The sequence below is a fragment of the Canis lupus genome, chromosome 1 (assembly GCF_011100685.1).
Source record: "Canis lupus familiaris isolate Mischka breed German Shepherd chromosome 1, alternate assembly UU_Cfam_GSD_1.0, whole genome shotgun sequence".
Lineage (NCBI taxonomy): Eukaryota > Metazoa > Chordata > Mammalia > Carnivora > Canidae > Canis > Canis lupus.
In genome coordinates, this window is record NC_049222.1 from 28,392,383 (window position 1) to 28,417,610 (window position 25,228).

A 25,228-nucleotide genomic window follows, 5' to 3' on the forward strand; every position below is an offset into this window, starting at 1 on the left:
ACTGTGTCCCTTCAAAATTCAAATGTTGAAGCCCTAACTTCAGTACTTCAGAATGCAACAATATTTGGAGATAAAAATCTTTAAAGAGCTATTTTTAGAGTAGGGTCCTAATCTAATAAGACTGCTGTCCTTGTAAGAGGAAGAGACACCGGTGATCTACATGCACAGAGAAAAGACCATAAAGAGGCAGCAAGATGGCAGCTATCTGCCAGTCAAGGACAAAGGCCTCAGAGTAAACCAACCCTGTAAACTTACCCTTGGGACTTCAACCTCCAAAACTATGAAGAAGTAAGCTTATGTTATTTAAGCCACCCAGTCTGTGGTATTCCTTTCTGACAGCTCCAGCTAACGGATAAAACTAACCCAGGTCCCCAAAGAAAGAACCCAAGATAGTGCTTTTATGCACATGATATGTATATTATTAGTTATCAAGTAAGTTAATGGAAAGACAAGATTGTGGTTAAAAACAAAGGTAATTAAAAAAAAAAAGAACCAAAACAAAGGTAATCCGAGAGTTTTAAGTAGCAAGCTAGTTATCCTCAGGACTGTTGGAGCTTTAAAAATAAATAAAGACATCTCTAAATGAATTGAGAATGATCAAGCACTTCACCTGCCCAGGTAGTCGTTTCCACTTCACCACTTCCTTGGAATCTTCTAGTCCAGGTTCGGCATCTACTGAATTGGTCTCGTGGTGTCGTTCACAATACACAGGTTTACCTTTTTCCTCTTGAACAGCAACCACAGAACGGTAAGATGGCTTTATCTAAATGTGTATAGAAGATGAGAAAATGTAAATATCAAGTTAACCCTTTTCTCTTTTCTGGCATATAGGACTTTTCAAATATTGAAACAAACAACATGGAAATGTAACCCAAGAAACATTCTACTTTTATGTACATCATGCTGAATAAGATGAAAGGTGCTTAAATTGCAGTTCTATTACCAAAAAGCCTTAAAAGTTGGATGGAAAAAAGAGAACTCCAATGGTCACATGAAATGGTTTTAATAATTCTACCCCTTTGTTTCTGCTTCTTCACCAATCAATACTTACCAGATGTTATGTCACAGCTCTGATATACTGTGATATCCCTTGCTTTAATATCACAAAACTAATATCATAAAGACCTAAAGTTTTAAAATCTTCCTTTTCTTAAAAAGAGATTTAACTCCATTCAAATTAATACAAACCAACCATCTGGTCACACTTATAATATCACTTACAGGATACTGTCCTGAAATGTCTTACTGCAAGTAACACAAAAGTTTTGCTGTAGAACCAATTCTTTGCTAAAATCATTCATAGTTTTAAATCTATGGAAAGCAGTAGTAGAAACATTATTTACTGATTATTTGAATAATATTATGAAGAGTGTGCCTGCAAATCATGGTACTGCAAATGCCTTAGTCAAATCTAGCTTGCTGTTTTTGCCAATAAAGTTTTATTGGAACACATCCACACACATCTGTTTAGCATCACCTACATAAGTCTATGTAGCTATGTTCTCACTACAAAGGCAAAGCTGAGTAGTTGCAAAAACTGTATGTCCTCCAAAGCCTAAAAAATTAACTACTCTTGAGCTTTACAGAAAATATTTGTGAACATCTATTTTACATCATTCTTTTACCTTTATTTTATTTAATTTTTTAAAAAGATTTTATTTTATTTATTCATGAGAGGCGCAGAGAGAGGGAGAGGAGAGAAGCAGAGACACAGGCAGAGGGAGAAGCAGGCTCCATGCAGGGAACCTGACATGGGACTTGATCCCAGGTCTCCAGGATCACAACCCAGGCTGACGGTGGCGCTAAACCGCTGGGCCACTGGGGCTGCCCTTTTACCTTTATTTTTTTTATTTTTATTTTTTCCTTTTACCTTTATTTTTAAATACCAATATTATTTTAAAAAAATTCTCCTAACATTGAAACTTATATTTAGTACTTAAACGTTCATTTAAATATCTTTTATACATCAGGTTTAATATGTAATTCTTTTTTTTTTTTTTTTTTTTTTTTTAAATTTATGATAGTTACACAGAGAGAGAGAGAGAGGCAGAGACATAGGCAGAGGGAGAAGCAGGCTCCATGCACTGGGAGCCCGACGTGGGATTCGATCCCGGGTCTCCAGGATCGCGCCCTGGTCCAAAGGCAGGCACTAAACCGCTGCGCCACCCAGGGATCCCTAATATGTAATTCTTGAAAGTACTTTTAGATTCTAGAAATCTATTAAAATAATTTTAGAGACCTTATATTTTTAGAAATGGATAATTCTATCATTTAATTTTAACAAAAGAGAGCATGTATTTCTATGTGCTATTAACTTACACATTCTGGAACTTTCAATCCTCTTACAGTTACGTACAATGTTGATGGATAACGATTTCTTGGATATTTTGACCACCATTCAAAAACTTCAACAACATTTAATTGGAATCGAGGCTTAGTAGGTGGGTAATACAGCTGCAAACGAAGTTTCGAATTGATGTTTACATTTCCATTGGCTCCAAGAAGCTTAAAATAAGAATCCCATTAAAATGTTATTTTCACTGAAAATAAATACATCCAATAAAGCAAGAGTACAAAGTCAAAAAACTCATTTTAAAAAGATAAAGATGGCATGCTGAAATTCCTTAAATATATAAAGCAAAGAACATTGACAATGTTGGTTAAACACAATTCCAGATCATTTTTGAGAAAAGGTAACACAAGTGACTTTTTAAATATTTTCCTGATAGCTGTCTGGCCTGTATAATTCAGGCTGTTGGTAAAGCATTTGTATTATGTGCCAGATGTTACTTGGCACAGAGGTAATCAAGATACCTTTGTTTGGATAACAGTGATAAAGTTAAAATGCACATTATTTGAACACAGAAGCAAATCTTCCATTTGTTTAGTATCAGTATTTTTAATGGTAACTTAAAAAAATTTTTTTTGAGACTGTGCATGCATGGGGGAGGGGAGAATGGGAGCATGCACACAAGTGGGGGGCAGGAGGGCATAGGGAATATTAAGCAGGCTCCACATCTAGCACAGAGCCTGACATGGGGCTCAATCTCATGACCCTGAAATCATGACCTGAACTGAAATCAGGGTCTGATGTTTAATCGACTGAGCAACACAGGTGACCCTTTAATGGTACCATTCTAATGTTTTAATTTTTAAAAAGTCAAAATCATTTTCAAGGAGTGATTAGCATAAACTCAAAACATTAATTACATTAAAAAAATTTCAGTCTACTTTCTGAAAAAAGGTTATTCAATAAAAAGCCTATTAAAGCAAGTTATATTTAAACTAAATAAATGGACATGCTTATGAGAAAAATAACAATCTCAACTCAAAATAGGTCCTCTTTCATTAGATTATGACAGTAAGTAGAAAATGCATGTTAAGCCTTTATGTCCTCTACAAATTAGGGGACAGTTGGGTACTTTGGCAGCAGTTCAGGCAGAACACAAAGGTGACAACCTAGGAGAGCAGGGGCTGAGGGCAGGGAATATATTCAGTAGTTGTTACCGACTGATGCAACTTGGAAAGGGAAAGAAAGGAAGATTCAGGAAAGATCCTAAGGCAATGCTGTCCAAAAAACATTCTGTGATGATGAGAACGTTCTATACTCATGGTTCCCAAAACAAGATACACTAGTCACTTATGGTTACTGGGCATGTGAAGTGTGACTAGTGCAACTGTGGAACTCAGGTTTTAGTTATATCTAATTTTAATTAATTAATTTGAAATCAAATAGCCATGTATGATTTGTGGCTACTAAAATGAACAGTGCAACTCCTAAGGCTGTAAATATGGGAGACTGGGCTGATGGCAGTGCTATCAACTGAAGGAGCAGATAGAGAAGGGGTAAAGGGTTTAGGTAGGATGCTCAGAGTGGGGAAGTGTGAGATATTTATAGGTTGTCTAAGTTGAAATATCTGAAATCTAAGGTAGAGGCAAGAAAAGTGGTTTAAGAAAAGTAGAATAAAGCTGAAACCATGAGTACAATTGATATCAAAGAGGTAAGAGGAAGACCATGAAAGAAAGTGAAGGAATGGTAGAGGGAAAATCAGGAAAAGATGATGTCATGAAAATCCAGGTAACAGAGGTTCAGGAGAGTGATGTATTAAACACACACGGGTGTGGATAAAAGAAGATCTAAAAAATGTTCACTTACTAATGTGGCAAATTAAGAGTCACTGATGATTTATCTGGAGACACTTTTATAGCTGAAACAAAATCCAGATTACAGTGTGTTCAGGAATGAGGCATCAATAAACAGAGCTAGCAAAAATATAGCCCATCTCATCCCTAGTCTTCTAGGGAAGGATGTTAAGTCAAATTGGAGGTCATAAGCTGAGAGTTGATGTTATGATATACAGGGATAAAGAACAGTTTCAATAGAGTAATAGAAGCATTCAGCAACTGAATATTTAGCCCTCAAGACTTCCTTCATAAACCCTACTCGTATCTGCCCAGAGTTTATCATGAGGGAGTAATATTTTAAGGAGATATTATTCCCAACTTCTAAATCATACTTTCTACAGGTTTTCATACTCACTGGGCAATCTAGTTTACACGAGTATGATGCTTAGCATGAGTAAATGAGTAAGATCCGGCCAAGATCCTATCATTATGGTTACAATTATATAGTGTAAAAAGATTTTATTATTTTATAACTTAATAGTAATATATGTGCACTAAATGAATTAAGTGTCTCTAGCTGAGAATTATGTCTCAATTATTTGGATAAGGGTCTTTTGGGGTTTATTTGGACCACTACAGTAACTTTACAATTATCTAGGACATTCCTGGAACCAATGGTACAGGTATTAACATGCTTAAATTTTATTTTGATTCATGCTACTTTCTAAAAGATTTTATTTATTTCCTTGAGGGAGAGAAAGCAGGAGTGGAGGGGAGAGGCAGAGGGAGAAGTAGGCTCCCTGCTAAGTGCAGAGCTTGATACAGGACTCGATCCCAGGGTTCTGGGATCCTAACTTGAGGCAAAGATAGCCACTTAACCAACTGAGCCACCCAGGTGCCCTCATGCTACTTTCAAAGATGGATTTTTCCTAGTCACTGTTTCCATACATTGCTATTTCTCTCAATAGACATTCACTGGACACTTTCTGTGTGCTGCTAATATGCTGGGAGCAGGTGATAATCATGGAAGAGAGTTTCAAGAGAGTGAAGCAAAGAGATCTGGTAAAGTAAGGACTAAAATATGTTTAACAGATTTGTCAAAAAGAAGTCACCGGTGCCTTTGAAGAACTTACAACCTAATGAAGGTGGAGGAGGTACACAGAACACTTACCCTTTGGAGGGCCAGAGATGGGAGAATTCCTGACATGCCATTTCTGCCAATGGCATAAAATGGATAAATAAAAATCTATATACACTTAAAGGTAAAAATGTTGTAAGACATTGTTTCCCAAGTGTAGTTTGTAGTTATTACTGCAGTTCTGTGCAAGTCTTAGTATTTTTAAAAGGAACAAAAGTGCTTTCTAGTAAGACCACACAATGGCGTGGTTTTTTGGCTCTTGCTTTTTTTTTTTTCTCTAAATCAGTATGAAGGGGATATAAAAAAATTATAACAGGTTACAAAAGGGTGATTTTGGAAGCTACATTGGATGAAGACATTTCTAAGTCCACTCTAGAACTACTTCCTTCCATAGTCACTCTGGCTTCCATTTAGCAGTCAGATTGCACTTTTTTTTTTTTTTTTTTAAAGACTTATTTATTTTTAGAGAGAGAGCAAGAGCACATGCAAGTGAGGTAGGGGCAAAGGGCGAGGGAGAGAGAATCCCAAGCAGGTTCCATGCTCAGCGCAGAGTCTGACATGGGGTGCTGGATCTCACAACATTGAGATCATGACCTGGGCTGAAATCATGGGTCAGGCCCTTAACTGACTGAGCCATCCATATGCCTCAGACTGCATCTCTTCTAAAGTCTCTCTCTAACCTCTCAATATGGATTAAGGGCCTTACCTGGATTTTCATAGCATCCACTCTATAGCACATAATCACGTAAGTAACATGTTTATATAGACACTGAACTGGAGAATAAGAACAACATCTAATTTATCTATGAAAGCTCTGTATTTAGCAGAGTGCCTGCCATTTCCTAGACACTTAATATTATTGAATGGATGGATACACAAATGGAGAAGTTTTATAAATCATACAAAATAGATTAATTTCAAGACTTTTTTTTAATTTCAAGACTTTTTAGAAATCATTTATGTTTGAAGTCAGAAATAAAAGATACCAGAAATAAAAGAATTATAAAATTAAAATTTCTCTATTTGTAAAAATCAACTTATCATGTCTTTATACCATCATTTCCTATGAAGTTTTCCACCTTAACCTTCCAGGATACATATGTATACCCTCTCTAATTTATTCTCCACCAAGCAAAGTAATCTTTCTAAAACATTAAGTCAGATTATTCTGCCCTTTTGTTTAAAATCCTATAATGGCTTCCCATTGTTCTTTAGAATTCTATAATGGCTTCAAAGATCTTGTATAATCAAGACCTTGTCCACCCAGCAATCTCTTCAGACATCATTTCCCCACTTAGTCTCTGTCCCCTATCTCAGTGGCCTTTTGGTTATCTTTTTTTTAAATTTTTTTTATTTATTTATGATAGTCACACACACACACAGAGAGAGGCAGAGACATAGGCAGAGGGAGAAGCAGGCTCCATGCACCGGGAGCCAGACGTGGGACTCGATCCCGGGTCTCCAGGATCGCGCCCTGGGCCGAAGGCAGGTGCTAAACCGCTGAGCCACCCAGGGATCCCGCCTTTTGGTTACCTAAGTGTATCTCACTCCTTCCAACATCAGGGTCTTTGAATATGTGGTACCCTCTATTTAGCCACTGCTACCATCTAGCTAATACTCAGGTTCAATGTCCCTTCCTTAGGAAATCTTTCCCTGACCTCCACAAAATATTTACAAAAATTGCAATAAATGATAAATTGTATAATAATGGTTTTATATCTGCTCTGCTTGTGAGAACATGAAGTCTACAAGGCCACGGAGTTTATTTGTTTACTGACTCGAACTACTGCTGGGACACACAAGAATTAAATAAGTATCTTTTAAGTTGAATAAATGATGGCAGGGTTGTCTTGTATCTTTTTAAATACTACACACTCAGAACCAAATAATGTATCTGGCAAACATTAGACACTCATAGAGACTTAAGAATCTGAGTATCACCTTAGCTTGAATTAACAATTATTCACAGCCACAATCTTAGATCATAACTCCTTATATGAAACCAAATCAACTTGGGAAAATGTAGCCAATCAGATTTGAAGATTTTTTTTTTAAGATTTCTCCTATTTATTCATGAGAGACAGAGAGAGAGAGAGGCAGAGACACAGGCAGAGGGAGAAGCAGGCTCCACGCAGGGAGGCCGATGTGAGACTTGGTCCCGGCACTCCAGGATCACGCCCTGAGCCAAAGGCAGACACTCAAGTGCCGAGCCACCCAGGCATGCCATGAAAATTATTTTTAAAGAATCCCAAATGGGTGAAAAACGTACCTTGAGAAATGCCCAGGCAATTTTCCGAAAGCCACATTCTTGGTTTTGAATTTCAGAATTATTCCTAATTTCTTCCATGCTTAAGAAATCAAGAATCTGTAAATAAGTATAAAAAATTATTTCACAGAATACTACCTACCTAAAATTTAACATTTTCTAGTAACATATTATTGAAATTAAAAAATAATTTGTAATGTAAAATGTATTTTCTTCATAGAGTTTCTCTTCTATTAATAAATCATTTATTAAGATTTATTTCACATCCAAGACAAAGTATTAATTACCTCAAACATAGTCGAAGCACAAATACATCAGGTTTAGAATTCTTAAGCTTTAATCTTTTATTTTATGTATGAGAGCAGACTTCAAACGATTGTTTTAAAAAACACGTGATCACATCTCTGAGTCCTTCCTTGTATCACCTTCCTGAAGTTGGGGATTTTCTCTTTGGATATATGCTGTCATTAGGTTTCTCAGGAGGATTTCTTTCGTATCTCCATCCTATCTGGATGTTAAAACTCATGGATTTGGAACAAAGCTGCCACAGACACCATCTGTATTCTAGATACTTGTCAGAGACTATAACTTTGAACTAACTGGTGTTTCTCAAAAGCTCAGCTGAGGTAACAAATCTTTATAGATAGCTTTAAAAAATAATACATACTCCATTCATCCCTCTTCTTTATATACTTAAATCTGTCTTCGGACACAATAGATGCTCAGTGAAAAAATACTAACAATACAATAAAAATATGTAACAAAGTAAAAACAACTTGTAATCCAGATCCATAGATGATCAACATTAACATCTGGTTTATACCACATCTAAACCTTTTTCTGTGCTTTCCTAAATATATGTATGTTACTATAAATCCAATGCTAATTTGCAAACTATTTTCATATACTATGTAGTGAATATTTCTTCATGTCAATACACATATAAGTATTTCATCATGTTAATGTCTGCCTAGTATACTTTGGTATTATAAATATCATAAATCTAATAAAAACCACTATTTATATAACCAAACCTTTTCTGATGGAAGAGATTTGTCTCCCTAAAATTTTTCTGTTACAGTATTCAAATAAATATTCCTGCACACGTCTTTGTGTTCATGTAAATTTTCCCTTAGTAAAAATACTTAGAAGTGGAATAATGATTTTAAAGACTTCTTATAGATATCAAGTTGTCCTCAATAAATCCTTAAAAGCTGAAATCAAAAGTAGTTGTGTAGACAATAGATTATATTAAAACTTAAGAAGCAACTGCCACTCTGGAAAACAGTATTAGAAGTTCTAAAAATAGAACTATCCTATGACCCAGCAACTGCACTACTAGGTACTTATCTAAAGGCTACAAAAACAGATTCAAAGGGGCACATGCACCCCAATGTTTATAGCAGCACTATTAATAATAGCCAAATTATGGAAAGAGCCCAATGTCCACTGACTGATGAATGGATAAAGAAGATATGGTATGTGTGTATAAACACACACACACAAACAAGTACAATGGAATATTACTGAGCCATCAAAAAGAATGGAATCTTGCCATGTGCAACATGAATGAACTACAATGTATTATGCTAAGTGAAATAAGTCAGAGAAAGACAAATACCATATGATTTCAGTCACATGTGGAATTTAAGAAACAAAACAGATGAACATAGGGGAAGGGAAGAAAAGATAAAATAAAAACAGAGGGAGGCAAATCAGAAAAGACTCTTAACTACAGGAAACAAACTGTGGGTTGCTGGAGGGGAGGAGGGTGGACTAAGCAAGGCGATGGATGTTAAGCAGGGCAATTGTTGGGGGCGAGCACTGGGTATGTTATATATAAGTGATGAATCACTAAATTATATTCCTAAAACTAAAAAAACAAAACTCCACCCCCCCCCCAAAAAAAAACCTTAAGAAGCAACAAAAAAATGTCATATTCCAACAATCTTTCTTAAATTTATGAATATTACTAAAATGAATGTGAACATTATAACCAAATTTCTCTGACAAAGAAAAAGTTCCTTGACAAACAAGTTACATCACTCTTTAAAAAATCACAGCTCTGTATAAATCATACAACATAATCACAGATGTAATGGTGGAATATTCGTATCACAAACATATACAGATCATCTGAAAGTTAAAAGAGCATAAAAACAAGTCATTCCACAAAATCAATCCTTGGCGTTAGTCATGCCCCTGCCTTTCCAATGCTAAAATTCCTCATCTTGCTTAAACTGAGGTTTTCTTCACTTCTCTTTGCTTAGGGAGAGATGTCACAAAGTAGAGAAATGTGTATTTTAGATTCAAACCACCTACAAATTACCTACACTTAAAATTGGAGTAACTTTGGGTAAGTAAATTTTATATTCTGAACCTTGATTTCCTTTGTCATAAAAACATTAGAATAACAACTCGGCTCAAAGGCCATCTATTTCATAAAATTTTCCCTGATTGCTCTGACCCTCCATTCACCCTCCCCTATCTAGGAAGCTCTACTTCATTTTGGTTATATATTACATTATGTTAGTCAAATGATCTGTGTATGTTTACCTTTATTTCTCTCAGTTGTATATAAACTCTAAGGGGGTCTGATACATAAATGAGTTTACATTTTGTAAAATGGGTTAAAAATGGAGGGTTGTATAGCTATAGATTAGATTCATCACTTAAGTTTACAGTCATGGCATTACTATCAGAATTAAATAATACAGAGTGAATTACACGGCTAATTACTCACAATGGTAAATACTCAGCAAATATGCTATTACCTGTATTTCTCAATTATATCTCCATAGCATATTACAAACACTAAATCCTAGAGATTAAGTCCTTCACACTATTTTGTTGCATTATTAAACTACTAAAAACAATAGTTTACATTTATGCTATTAAACTATTAACCAAAATCTAGTTTTAATTGGTCTATTCTATTCATACCTCAAAAAACAAGATGACTTTAGGGCTCTCATCAAAATCTCGAAGCAAATAGGGAAAGTTTTCATTAAATATAATTTGTTCTTCCCACTCTGGAAGTCTTGATTTTAACTGTTTAAAATCATATGGCTGGGTCATAATAGGAAGAATGTAATCCACACTCTCTTTTTCATAGTAAGATGAAACAGGCCGTCCACTGTCCAAAAAAAGATACTTTCATTAACACATTTCTTTATGATAATTTTGAGATGAGAAAAAAAATATAGTGTTCAAGGTGAAGAAATAATGAATAGTCATGATATATAATGAAAAATTATTTTCGTTGTCCACTGAGAAAATTACAAATTTTAAGATGTAGAAGTGGTAGCATCCTACTATCTTGTATTTATTTACTACTGATTGGTTTCACAGAATTATCTTATTATAGAAATTTAAAGTGAGAGTGCAGCATACAGAGCTAGACTCCTTCATTATCGTAAATGAGTTTGTAATAGTACAGTACACATTGAAAGAAAACGAGCATAATAGAATTGCAAACGCTTTCAACTGTGCCATATTTTTTGTATGCCCTAAGATAACTGAACAACTTAATTTTGATAATCTTCATGTTCCTCATCCCTGTAATTTTTCCAAGCAAATGACTTTTTCAGATTCTAGTATAATCATTTATTTTACTCTGCTTCCTATTTATAAGCTTCAAGCATGTATCAGCTATAGAAATAATATTAGAAAAAATTAAAGATTCACTGTCTTCATCTGAGGCCCAAATAACATTAACTTCAAAAGAAAGATATAAAGCTAGACAATTAAAGCATGTACAGTGCAAACACACAGTGATTTACACTGCAAGTTCAATGCCATAAATTAGTCATTAAGTTTGGCAGAAGCTCTCTCGAACCCCCTCTACTTCAAATGAATCACTAAATTAACAGATGTTCTCTATCTCTCCTATAAAACATACTGATCAGTATCAATGGTTGATGAACACCTATAACCAGTAAATTATTCTCTAACACAAATCCTTAGCTTTATTTCCATTGACTTTCAAGGGCAGAAAAGAGGACTTCTACTGTAGACAGTTTCAATTTCAAGGGTTGGCTGTGCAATTAAAAAAATTACCTATCATCTTTCTTGACATACTGACCAGTATTCTCATCAATCACATGAATTTTTACCATCGGGTGAGAAATCATAAAATCAGACTTAAGTCGATCAGTACGATGAATGTAAACTCCCAGGACAAGATCATCATCAAGCAAACATTTGGGATAAACTGGACTATCTCGGCTTGTTACTTCATGAACACCATCACCATCAGTGTCTTCATTATTATCAGAAACTAAGTGCATGGAAGAAAAAGAACACTGTAATTAACTGTTGCCACAACAATAAATTCAACAGTATATACTGAATTTACACACAATCTAATCTTAAAATCCATGACTATTTATCTTTAACAAAGCAACTTCAAAGGAAAAGAAAGCAAAAGCCAGACATTAGCAGACTGCACTCTAAGAATAAAATATCATTTATTAATGCACTGAAATAGGGTGACGAATCTTTTTTTTCCCTAACAAGGACCAAGAATACAAAAAAAGAAGACAATGAGAACCAAAAAACAAAAAAGTGATTTTTATCTAAGGATTTCCTGTGGAATATGCATCACTCAATTAACTTATAACTGTAATTTCTACTTCTCCGTAGGATGTAATAGCATGTGGCAGATCAATGCTTTTTGTAACAACTTGAGAAAGCCAAATGAATTACAAAAACCTATTTTTAAAGGCATCAGGCCAATACAGAGACAATGTACAGCAGACAGACTAAAATTCCCAAGAGGGAGAATCATTCAGTGGTAAGCTGATGGACTGGCAGCTGTTTTAGTCTTTGGGGGCATTTGCTGATTCAGGGTGTGGGCTGAGGATCAGGGTTTGGCCTCTACAAAGGTCACCACTGGGAGGAAGGGTACCCGCAAACTTTTAGTGGTTGATGGGGCAGCAGCAGTCAAATCGGAGATTGAGGAGCTTCAAACATGTAACTGATATTCCCCCACAAAACTGAATTCTGGGGGTTCTTCTGTATGTTAGTAAATTGAACACCAATAAAAAATAAATTAAAAAAAAAAAAAAAAAACGGAATTCTGAGGCTATGTGAGAGGCTAGGAGGTAGTGAAATCTCCCAGGCTTGTGACACTAGGAAACGATGACCCACCAGGGGGAGGGGCCTAAAACAAAACAGGCAAAATAAAGCCTCAGAGGGCATGGTCAATCTCCACCTATAGCTACTTTTATCTGGGGTCACTTACCAATTCTGGGCACCACTAGAGGATTGAGAATACAGGCATGGCCCCAGCAGAGGGCCCCTACTAGAGAACAAAGAAGTCAGCAGAGATTTTGGTGTTCACATGGAGCTGAAGTGACAACACTGGAGACCTCAGGGCCCTCAAATACATAGCCAGTCTCCCCTTCAAGATATTTGCCAAATTTGGAGGAGGGCTAAAGGACCAGGCTGAAAAAATTCAGAAGGGCAAAACTGAATCTCCCACAGTCTTTTAGGCTAAGGAGACAAAAATACTTGATAGAGTCTCAGCTCAAAACTCCTGGAAGGCCACAACCTACAAATGGGGCAAATCAAAGATAAAGTCTTCATTAAAATTATAATCCCGCCCTGACATAGCTCAATTCCTGATGGATTAAAATCAGCTTTCCATCTTATCTGCCTAAGAGAATAAAGAGGAAACCTCCTCTAGTAGAAGATAAAATCATCTGGAGCCTCTAGCACACACAATATCCAGCATATAATAAAAAGTTACTAGACATAAAAGAGGCAAGACTTACAACCAGGAGAAAAGTCAGAAAATAGAATCTGACAAATAGAAGCTGACCCCCCAGATGATTCAGACTGGAGTTAGCATACAAAGACTTTAAATAACTATGATTATTAATATGTTCAAGAAAAAAAGGAAAAGATGTATCAAAATGGAAACTCTACAGAGAAGGAATCCATTGAAACAAACAAACAAACAAACACCCAACAGGTATTCTGGGAATGAAAAATACAGGATCTGAGAGGTGCCTAGGTGACTCAGTCAGCTGAGCATCTGATTTTTTATCTCAGCTCAGGTCTGATCTCAGGGTTGTGAGTTCAAGCCCTGTGCCTGGAGGGCTACTTAAAAAAAAAGCGCTGTGCCTGGAGCCTACTTAAAAAAAAAAATAGCATCTGAAATTAATAACTCAATATATAGAGGTGTTTAACAGCATACTGGACACAAGGACAGACATGATTAGTGAAGTAGAAAAAAGATCAGTATCAATATCCAAACTGAAGCATAATGGAAAAAAATTTAAAAAGAATATAGGGAAAAAACATAAGAAACATGCAGTCACAGGTAAAAGAACATATGTGAATTCATAATCTAGAAAAAGAGAAAGGAATAATAAAGAAGCCACAATCTAAAAAGTAATGGCCAAGAATTTTCCACAACTGATAAATGATATCAACCAGTAAACTCTAAGCAGGGTAAATTCTAACAAAGCTATATTTAAGCATAATGTGATAAAACACGGTCATCAAAAGCAAAAAGAAAATCTAAAGATAAGTCAGAGGAAAAAAAGTCACAATCCCATTAATGAAACATAACTGCTGGACACAGAAATATGATGGTAGCCAGAAGACAGCTGTATGACTTCTCCAAAGTACTAAACAAAACCAACCTGTAGCCTAAAATTCTATGCTAGCAAATAGGGTTCAAAGGTGAAAGTAAAGACATTTTAACACAGTAAAATCTGAGGGAATTAGCAGGCCCATACTAGGAGAAATACTAAACTGAACTCTTCAAACAGATATAAAAAAGAAAAATGTAAATTCATTAACAAAACAATAAATTTGGGGGTGAATATAAATTAATATCAGCTGGAGCACCTGGGTGCCTCAGTGCCTGAGCATCTGCCTTTGGCTCAGGGGGTGATTCCGGGGTCCTGGGATCAAGTCCCACATCAGGCTCCTCACAGGGAACCTGCTTCTCCCTCTGCCTCTCTTATGAATAAATAAAATCTTTAAAAATATTAATATCAGCTGTACAAAATAGTCACTATAATAGCTGTGAAGTTTAAAATACATGCAGTACTAAAATGCCTGACAAGAAACATGAGGCAGGAGAAAGATGCAGGAAATGCACCTGACAAAATACGGATGGAATTAAACTATTCTAATGTTCTGGCAGTGTTGGGAAAGTATGTTTTGCTAGGAAATTAATTTGTATTAGACCATAATAAATCAAGAATAAACTTAATGTACTTGAGGATAACAATTAAAAAACTGTAAAAGAATGTATAATTAACAAGTTAATATAAAAAGAAAAAATTTTAAATAACATGATAAAAGAAGACAAGAAGAAAAAGGAATATAAGACAGGAGAATCATACACAAAACAGTGAGATAATAAATATAAGAACACAGAAAGATTGCAAATAAGATTTGCTTTTCACATTTACTGAGGGTCTGCCCCCAAGGAGCTCACAGGCTGGGGGCTGAGATGCCCCCACCCCCGCCATGTTCTAGGGTAGGGAAAGAAAAGAGGTGAAGGCAAAAAAGGTAGGAAATGCAGAGACACTGTGTTCCAAACAAATGGGATGCAAAGTAGGCACAGGCAAGAAGGCTGGGGGGTAGGATGGGTGAGAAATGGAGTAATGGCAAGCTCTATCCAAACCTGAAGACATGAGGGCTACCCCTCCTCCACCAAGTTGGCACTAGCTGGCAATGTGTTGTGGGTAATGACAAAGAAATGAGGATAGGAAAAACTGTACTATGCAAACTCAAACTGCAAGTAGAGTTTGAGGAAAATAAATTATTAGAGATAAAAAAGAACACTGTATAATGATTGCTTTTATACACTGAAGACTTGTGTCCCGTAAGATTCATATTCAAATCCTAACTTCCAGTGTTATCGATAGTACTAAGAGGTAGGGCCTTTGGGAGGTGATCAGGTCATGAGGGTAGAGCCCTCATGAATGGGATTAGTGTCTTTATAAAAGGGAGCCCAAAGAGCTACTCTGAGGTTATAATGAAAGACATCAGTCTACAACCAGGAAGTAGGTCCTCACCAGACACCAAATCTGAAGCGTGCCTTGATCTTGGACTTTTCGGGGTCCAGAACTGTGCAAATAACTATTTATTGTTTAAGCCATCCAGTCTATGATATTTTGTGATAGCAGCCTAAATGATTAATAAGACAACTTGGAAGAGTCAATTTAATAGGAAGATATAACAATCCAACACATGAGTTTATTCAGTAACATAATTTCAAAATATGTATTTTAAAAAATCTAACGGAAATAAAAAGAAACAGAAAAACCCAAAATCACAGTGCAAATCTGAATACTTGTCTCAACAAATGGATAGAGTAAGTAGGCCAAAAAACTCAGGATGATGAGATGGACACAATAAACTTGATCTGATGAACACAGGACACTGCACCCAATGACATCAGAATTCACATTCTTTTCACGTGCACATGGAGTATTTATCAAATTGACCATAAACTGATCATAAAGAAAACCTCAATAAATTCAGAGATTGAAATCATGCACAGTATGTTCTCTGACAACAATAGCAGATAGAAACAAAAACAAAATGGTAACTAGAGAATGACCTCCTGGCTGAGACGAAACAATATACTTCTAAAAATGGGTGATCAAAGGACAAATTGAAACAGAAATTCGAAAATGTTTTTATTGAATGATAGGATATATTAAATGTGGGATGCAGCTAATGTACTTAGATGAGAAGTTCAAGTCTTAAATATGTATAAAGACTGAAATCTTATAAAATCTATCTTGCAAAGCTAGAAACAGCAAATTAAAGAAAACAAAATGAAGAAACCAATATAAATAAAATATTCAAATTAGTACACAAATGTACAAAAGATAAAATCAAAGCCAATGGCTGATTCTTTGGAAACTGAAAATCCTGAGACTGGTCAAGAAATTGAGAAAAAACAAATTATCAATATAAGAGACATGCTTTCAAGATACTATAGACAAACAAAATTTGAAAGTGCAGATTAAATGATCAAATTCCTCAAGAAATACAGTCTCTCAAGGCTGACAGAAGATACAGAAAATATGAAGAATGATATTTATTATAGAAACTAAATCTTATTTAAAATTCTTCCCACAAAGAAATCTTGGCCTAAAAGGTTTCATTAGTAAATTCTTTCAAACATTTATGGAAGAAATAACACCAGTTTATACAAATGTTTCCACAGAACTGAGAATGATGAAAAATTTCCCAATTGTTTTTAAGATTATCAAAAAACCTTGATATCAAAAACTCTGGGTATTTCAAGAAAGAAAAAGTACAAATCATTCTCTCTCATGACCCCAGATAAAAAATCCTAAACAAAGTATCAGCAAATCAAATCCAGTAACAGATTAAAAAAAAAATATATATATATATATATATATATTTAGAGAGAGAGAGAGAGAGAATACATCATAATCAAGCAGCTGGTCCCTCTAATCGCTGCCAGGAACACAAAGATAGCTTAATATTCAAATAGAAACATTTGAATATTAAGAACTACATTAATAGAAAAAAATGGTGAAAATTTAAATAACCAAGTTGAAAGATACAAAAAAAAGCACGTAGTAAAATTCAGTAGCTCTTCATGATTTTAAAAAACCATTAGCCAATTAGAATACAAAGTAACTCATAAACTGATAAAGATATTTACAGAAAAGCCCACAGCAAACATTACACTATGCAGTGAATTAATGGAAGCTTTTCCCCAAGGTATTTAACACTATAATGGAAGTACTAGCCAGTGTTTTGAGGAAAGAAAAGATATAAGGACTAAAAAAAGGCACAATGAAACAATCATTATTAACAGATGATATGACGGTGTATGTAAAAATTCAAAACAATGAGCTCTTAGAAGTAATAAATAAATTTAGCCAGAACACTGGATACAATGTTAACTTTTTAAAAATCAATTCCATTTCTCTTTGCATATATTTTTATGCATGTATGCAAACATACCTATCAGCAACAAACAAAATAAAAATTTAAAAAACAATGCCACTTATGACAGCTTTAAGAAACATCAAATACCTAGGAATAAATCTAAGGACAGATTCATCTGAAACTTGAAATATTACCAAGATAAACTGGAGATGTAAATAAATGGAGGTGCATACCAATTTCATGGATGGCAAGAATTCATACTTTGTAAAGATATCAAGTCTATCTAGATATTTGTTGAATTGTGAATCTCTTCTGATTCACCTAATCTGAATCAAAATAATTGTGGGGGTTGAGGAAGGAAGAGGGAGAAATGAGAAGCTGCTTTTAAAATTCATATGGAAATGCAGAGGGCAAAGGATAGCCCAGATAATGCTAAGAAGAAAAAACTGTTGGAGTACATACATAACTGAATAGTGAGATCTATCATAAACTATAGTAATTAAATAATAGTTGTGTTGATACGAACAGTCTAATGTAACAGAATAGAAACTGATCCATTCCCATAGTCATGTTACTTCTGATAATAGTGACACTGCCATACCGCGGAAAAATAGATGCTCTCTTGTGTAGATTGGTATTAGATCAATTACACATTCACAGCAGAAAAAAAAGGGTTTTAACTACTACCTCTCTCTCATCATACACAGGGATCAACTGCAGATGAACTGCAGAGCTAATTGTGAAATGCAAAACAAAAAACTTAGAAATAATACATACAAAAACATCTTCATGACTTGGGAAAGATTTCTTACATCACAGAAAACACTTGGCATCAAAGGAAAAAATGGATAAATAGGGCTATTATCAAATTTTAGAATTCTGCTTTTCAAAAGAATTCAGTAATAGTAAAACCCAGAGTGGGAAAATGTCTGCAATATATATCTATATGTATTCGTATCTGAGAAAAGACTGATGTCAAGCTATATAAAACATTCTCATAAATTATAAAAGACAATTCTATTTCTTAAAAATACACACAGAAGACAAATTTACAAATAAATCCAAGCAGACAGTAAACATGAAGAAAATGCTCACATTGGAAGCCCTCAAACACTGCTAATAAAATTAACTGGTACACCAACTCCATAAAATGGGAAGAATTTATTAAAGTGAAAAATACTCATAATCTCTGACAGCGACTCTCTCCTAAGAAGATGCCCAACAAAATAAATATATTAGAAAGCAGTTAGGAATACTTTCAAAGTTTTTTTTTTTTTTTTTTTTTTGATGCTAGATTTAAGGAATCACAGCCATGTTCCCAAGTAGCATTTTCCAAGCTGTGTCCCACCTGTTAGTAGTTCTAAAAGACACAAGAATTTCATAAAGGATTCTATGCTAAAAAAATAGATATCCAACAAAAATGTATATATATGCTCACTAAAAGACATAACTAGAATATACTAGCTTTATCTGTAATCATCTAAAACTACAAACAGCTTAAATGTCCATCAGTACAATCAGTGAATTATTGCAGTATATTCACACAATGGATACCTAATACAGTGCAAAAGCAGAACTGATAATTAGCTCAACTACATACAACACAGTATAAAAATCTCACAGAAACAATTTTGAGTGAAAGAAGCCAGGTGCAAAGAGCACAGTATTTCTGCTTCTATTTACATTAAAGTAGAAAACCAGGCAAAAATAAGCTGTGTTAGACGTCGAGATAATGTTTACTCCCAAAGAGCAATGAATGTGAAGGGGATTGAAGGGGTTTTTGTTCATGATGTTGTTTCTGGATTCGGATGACAATTTCATAGGCGTGTTCAGTTTGTGAAAATCCACTAAGTGGCTTTGTGGATACTTGTAACACGTACACTTTTCTTTATGTATATCACACTTCTATAAAGGTTTTACAAACATGTAGTAATGAACCACGAAGCATCATCAATAGCATATCCAATGAATAACTACCATAAATTCTAAAATTGCCTATTTTGGTCCCAATTTTTCACCAATTAGATGGAAATTGGGAAGGAAAAGATGTAAGAAATAGGGAAAATGCAATAACAGAGAAAAATAAGAGGAGGAAAGAAATGAGTAAAGAGGAAGATAGAAAGCAAGGATCGGGGGAAGGAAAGCAAGAAGGAAAGACAGAAGCTGAATTAGGCTAAGGATGTGGCAAGGCAATCATGTGTGACAGATTACACACCTGAAATACTTACTGGCTGTTGTTGTCCATTTATAGCTTTTAACAAATATGAGTCTTAATTATATAGGGATTCTAAACTCAATGGCATAAAAAAGAAATCTGTGCACAACGACAACTACAAAGTTAATGTCATTCTAGGGTTCAGTTAAATTAAGTCAAGAATTAGAGATGACTTAAGTACTATTAACTCACCACAGAGACCCACAGTTACAAATAAATGAATGATTTATTATACGTGAATCCAGAACAAATGCCAAATATAGCTGACCTTTGAACAATTCTCGGGTTGGGGAGCCAAACCCCTGCATGTTTGCAAATCTGTATTTAACCTCTAACTCCCCCAAAACTTTACTAACAGCCTATTGGTCACCAAAAGCTTTACTGATAACCTAAACAGTCAATCAACACATATTTTGCATGTTATGTGTATTACATACCGTATTCTTACTCTAAAAGCAAGTCAGAGAAAAGAAAATGTTATAAGAAAGTCCTAAAGAAAATACATTTATATAGTACTGTACTTATTTATTGAAAAAAAATCTGTTTAAGTGGTTGTGGAAAGTTCAAATCCATGCTGTTCAAGAGTCAACTGTATTCTATTCTGGATTTCTAAAATCAGTCTTTGGGACTAGATTTTTAGTTTTAAGGATTCACCTAAAATCAAGTTATTTCTACCAAGTCACACATTTTTCTCTTAATTTGGATAACAAACCTGATTTAGCCTTCTTTTTCTTTTTTTTTGATTTGCATTTTGTGTCATCTTGCATGCTGTCTTCTACATTGTCTTCCATTGAGCTTATTTTACCATCTTGATGAGAATCTGAGGTAACTGTTCTAACTGGAGATCCCTTCTTTTGTTCACCTTCAACTGTGTCATTGGAGATGTTCGATATACTGCAAATACAATCCAAGTACAAACCATTACAAATACATTCTTCTTCTTAATGATGCAGCAAAGTGAACAGTAAAGGGAGTTAAGGATAATCCTAAAATCAGTATTACTTCTTGTTAGGACACATTATTATCATTAAAATGGTGACATGTCAAATTAGGTATCAATGGGTATTATTTTATACTTGGTGATGAGTTATATACCCATGAGCCAAATTAAACTTGAGCTCTAAACTCCCAGAAAAGATGAAATTGTATTTTATGAGCAATAGACCTGTTTTTCTGTAGAACTGATCAAAACATCCTCAACTTTGCTGCTAAGCAAATGATTAATGAACAAATTTCTAAATCATTTAAAAGCAAAAAAGTATTCTAAGTTTGTTCTGCTTTCAAGAGACTTCAGATATTCAACTTTTTATTTCTAGGTAACAATTAATTGCTTGTGCTTTCCAGTGGCTGGTATGCCACTACATTTTCAGAAGGCTATTATTGAAATGAAAATCTGCATCACATGAACTAATAAATGGTATGGGATAGCAGCATAGAGTTATTATACTCAGTGGTAGAGAGAAACCAGCCTATTAAAGTTTGTAATTTGGGATCCCTGGGTGGTGCAGCGGTTTGGCGCCTGCCTTTGGCCCGGGGCACGATCCTGGAGACCCGGGATCAAATCCCATGTCGGGCTCCCTGCATGGAGCCTGCTTCTCCCTCTGCCTGTGTCTCTGCCTCTCTGTCTCTCTCTGTGTGACTATCATGAATAAATAAATTAAATCTTTAAAAATAAATAAATAAATAAAGTTTGTAATTTATCAAGTAAAAAATCTGCATCTAAATAAAAAACTCACTTCTAATATAGTCATATTTTTAAAAAGAGGTTGAGAAATAAAAATATTAAAGAGATATTTCAAAATATTTGAAAGCTAAGCTATTTTATCACATCACCAAATACTATTATTTAAAGAGAACTACCTGTCGCATGCCACAGTCATGGAACCCATGGTTTTATTTAAAATTCATGAACATTTAATAGTGAGTATGGCTTAACAGTTCGTAACAGATATGACAGCTCTAAGATTGATTTATGGTATACTGTAGCAAGTGGCCTCTAAGATGGCCTTCAATGATCCTCACCTCCTACCATTAGTATCTTTGTCTAACCCTTTCCGCCTTGATTGTGGGCTGGGTCTGGTGACCCACTTCTTATAGACAAAATATGACAAAAGTAATGGATGCCACTTCCAAGCCACGATTAGGTTCCATAAAGACTGACTTCTCTCTCTCTCTCTCAGCTCTCTGAGAAAGCAAGTGGCCATATTGTGAGTAGCCCATATGGAGAGGTTCATGTGGCAAAGAACCGATGATGTCTCTGGCCAAAAGTTAGTCAGAACCTGAGGACCTGCCAAGCACCAAATGAGTGAGTTTAGAAGTGGATCTTCCAAGTGTTCCAACATCTCTGTCACTTGCAGATCCTCCTCCAGCCAAGCCTTAAGATGACTATACCCCCACTGACATCCTGAAAGTAGCTGAAGTCAGTGGTACCCACTTAAGCCATGCTCAGATTCCTGATCCACAGAAACTGTGAGACAATAAATGTTCATTGTTTTGCTAAGTTCTGGAGTTTTCTTATGCAGTAACAGATGGTTAATACATATATGAACACATTCATATAGCAACTCTTTGCTCTCCTTTTTGTTACTTCTGGTAGTCTAGCTTTTAGTAAGAGGAATTATTATTGTTTGTATTTATGTATGTATGTATTTATTTATTAATGAGAGGCACAGAGAAAGAGGCAGATATAGGCAGAGGGAGAAGCAGACCCCTCGCATGGAGCTCAATGTGGGACTCGATTCCAGGACCCTGAGATCTCGCCCCGAGCCAAAGACAGACAGATGCTCAACCACTGAGCCACCCAGGTGTCCCAAGGGAAATTATTTTTAGATGAGAACATTAAAGGAAACTGTCCCCAAACACTGGGAAATAATCAAATATAGAATATTCCTACCTCAAGTTATTTACATAAATGTGGATTACAGAAAGCAAAGTTAAAGACATTTTTTATCTTGTTTTCCCCAGAGAGATATATAAATATGAATATGATCACAGAAGTGCTCACATTACATATACTAACATATATGTATAAGCATCATATACATAAAAAGACTAGAATACCAAAATGCTTATGATTACCTTTGGATGCTTAGGTTACTTTACCTTCTTCTTTGTGTCTTTGTTGTATGTTCTATAATAAGCAAATATTTGTATAATGAAGGAAAAACACTATATTCATATAACCAAATAGGCATTTATAATTCAAAAAAGAGAAATACATTGGGTTTCTATTATTTAATAACCAGATCTAAATAAGTATTTATTTATTTTTTAAAGATTTTATTTTTTTATTCATGAAAGGCACAGAGAGAGAGAGACAGAGAGACACAAGCAGAGGGAGAAGCAGGCTCCCTGAAAGGAGTCTGATGTGGGACTTGATCCCACACCCTCGGATCACATGAGCCAAAGGCAGACACTCAACCACAGAGCACCCAGGCATTCCCTGAATAAGTATTTAAGGGTAGAGACCCTAGAATAAGACTGCTAAGGTTTTAGTTTTAGTTCAGCTTCTTGCTGGTTCTGTGACTTAAATCCTTCAAGTTTCCTTATCTGCAAAATAGGGTGATAGTATTCCTCACGTTGTTACAAGGAATAAATGACTTAATTCTTGTAAAGCATTTAGCACTCACTAAAGTGCAATGGAAAAGGTAACTGTTATTATTATACTCGCAATGTATCCACAAGAAAGTCTAAAAATTTTCTTAGTGTAACTACAGACATCACTCAAAAGCTGAGAATGTGAGTGTTTTTTTTAAAGAGGACACTTCATATTTTTCAATGCAAAGTACCTTGTTTCAGCTTTAGATGAAATTGGAACTTTCTTTTTTTTCTTTATTTTTTTCTCACTGTTCAATTTGCCATCATGCAATGAAGAAGTAGTATCTAGGGGAAAGTAAGTCAACTGTTCTTTGAGTTTCTTTCTTATTTTCTTCTTAATCTCCTTTGCCATTTCTTCAGCTACTTGGAGCTGGTATACTTGCATCAGTTCTTCTTCCTCATCTACATTATTATTTTCTCTTTCTTCATCTGCCTTCTCGCTCTTCTGATGAGCAACCCCTGGCTGTGACTTGGTTCGTGCTTTCTGATGTGTGGAATCCACTTTCTTCATGGGAGTTTCCAGTTCCATTCCTTGTGCAGTCATCTGGAGTACCGTTTTAATAACTTTTTTACTTGCCTTCCATTGCCTGTCTTCCTCTACAGTAACATCATCTGGATTTTCAGGTGTTGACTGGGAATTCCTTAGTTTGCTTTTAGTGCCTGGCATGTTCTTCTCTAGGTTAGTAGTGTTTGAAGAACTGACATCATCACTTTTAGTTTCTTTACTTTTCTGAAGATTGCTTCTAACAGTATCAAGCTAGGAAAAGAAGACACAGTGACAAAGCTTCAGCCAAGCACAATTCAGTGATATAAAACACAATGATCACAGTTCAGTGTGTACTACTGGGAAAATCATTTCATTTTTTACTTGAACATACTAATACCATTCTAGACTGTCTCATTAGCACTATCCTAGTTTATTCTCTTGGCATTAGATTCGTAATTTCTGAGAGTAACTTCAGATTAAATGAGATCATTAACATGGGGAAAAAATACTTAATGACTTTCTAGAAGTGAATAAATTGCCCAAATCTCAAATGTTATTTTTCTCTTTGGCAGAATGATCCATACTTTAATTATAAGATATTTGAGAAATTGCTAAAAGAGCCAGAGTTAAAGCACTTCAGGTTCCCCAAAACACACCCACGTCATTTATCTTAATTCATAATCACATTCTAAAATCAAAAGTCTGTAGTTTAGAATTATCCTACAATTAATCCAAATACATCACCGAAAATGCTGCCAAATATTATAAAATTATGTTAAATCACAGACTAAACACACCTGGATATCTTTCTCTAATCAAAATTATTTTAAATGAGATATTTTAAATAAAAATGCTAGAAATCAAAGAGGAATGTTACTAGTAATAAAATAAATATTTTGAGAAATTTCCCAAGGATAAAATATAGTCAGGATTAGATTAAGAAATTAGTAGGGATCCCTGGGTGGCGCAGCGGTTTAGCGCCTGCCTTTGGCCCAGGGCGCGATCCTGGAGACCCGGGATCGAGTCCCACGTCGGGCTCCCGGTGCATGGAGCCTGCTTCTCCCTCTGCCTGTGTGTCTGCCCCCGCTGCCCCCCCCCCCCACCGTGACTATCATAAATAAATAAAAATTAAAAAGAAATTAGTAGAAAAAAACATAGTCCATAGGAAAAGACTTTTCTAGAGAAGGGTGGTTCTGAAGAATCCATAAGCCCAGAGTCAAGTAAGCCCAAAGTCAAGTATCCCAGGAGGGGATAACCTGAGGATGACCAATTGAGGAGCTGGGAGGGACAGCTCTGTCCCCTACCTCCATTTGTGTTAGATGGTGACTTTCATTCAAAGGATAAAACAGTTGAACATAGTGAGACACAGCAGCATGCTTCAGGTAGGTTCAACCCTCACCCATGACAGAAGTAGATTATGTTGTAAACAACCAATAGGCTGGAGAAGAGAGATTCTCCAATAGAAATATGACTAGATATCTAAAAGCTAATAAAAAC

At 35.2% G+C, this 25,228-nt stretch overlaps 1 protein-coding gene across 18 annotated transcripts in view; it reads right to left on the reverse strand.

The window, feature by feature from the left end:
* AHI1 (Abelson helper integration site 1) overlaps positions 1-25,228 on the reverse strand; it is a 233,719-nt gene that overhangs the window by 194,075 nt on the left and 14,416 nt on the right. For all 18 annotated transcript variants that reach the window (XR_005353529.1, XR_005353532.1, XM_038526072.1 and 15 more), the window contains 7 exons: positions 23,436-24,001; positions 20,360-20,541; positions 11,589-11,808; positions 10,473-10,665; positions 7,533-7,628; positions 2,320-2,505; positions 611-763 (listed from right to left, as the gene is read on the reverse strand). Coding sequence is in view for 16 of the 18 variants with exons in the window: in XM_038526072.1 (XP_038382000.1) it covers positions 611-763; positions 2,320-2,505; positions 7,533-7,628; positions 10,473-10,665; positions 11,589-11,808; positions 20,360-20,541; positions 23,436-24,001 (1,596 nt within the window). In the remaining 2 variants the exon portion in view is untranslated. The remainder of the gene's footprint in view (positions 1-610; positions 764-2,319; positions 2,506-7,532; positions 7,629-10,472; positions 10,666-11,588; positions 11,809-20,359; positions 20,542-23,435; positions 24,002-25,228) is intronic.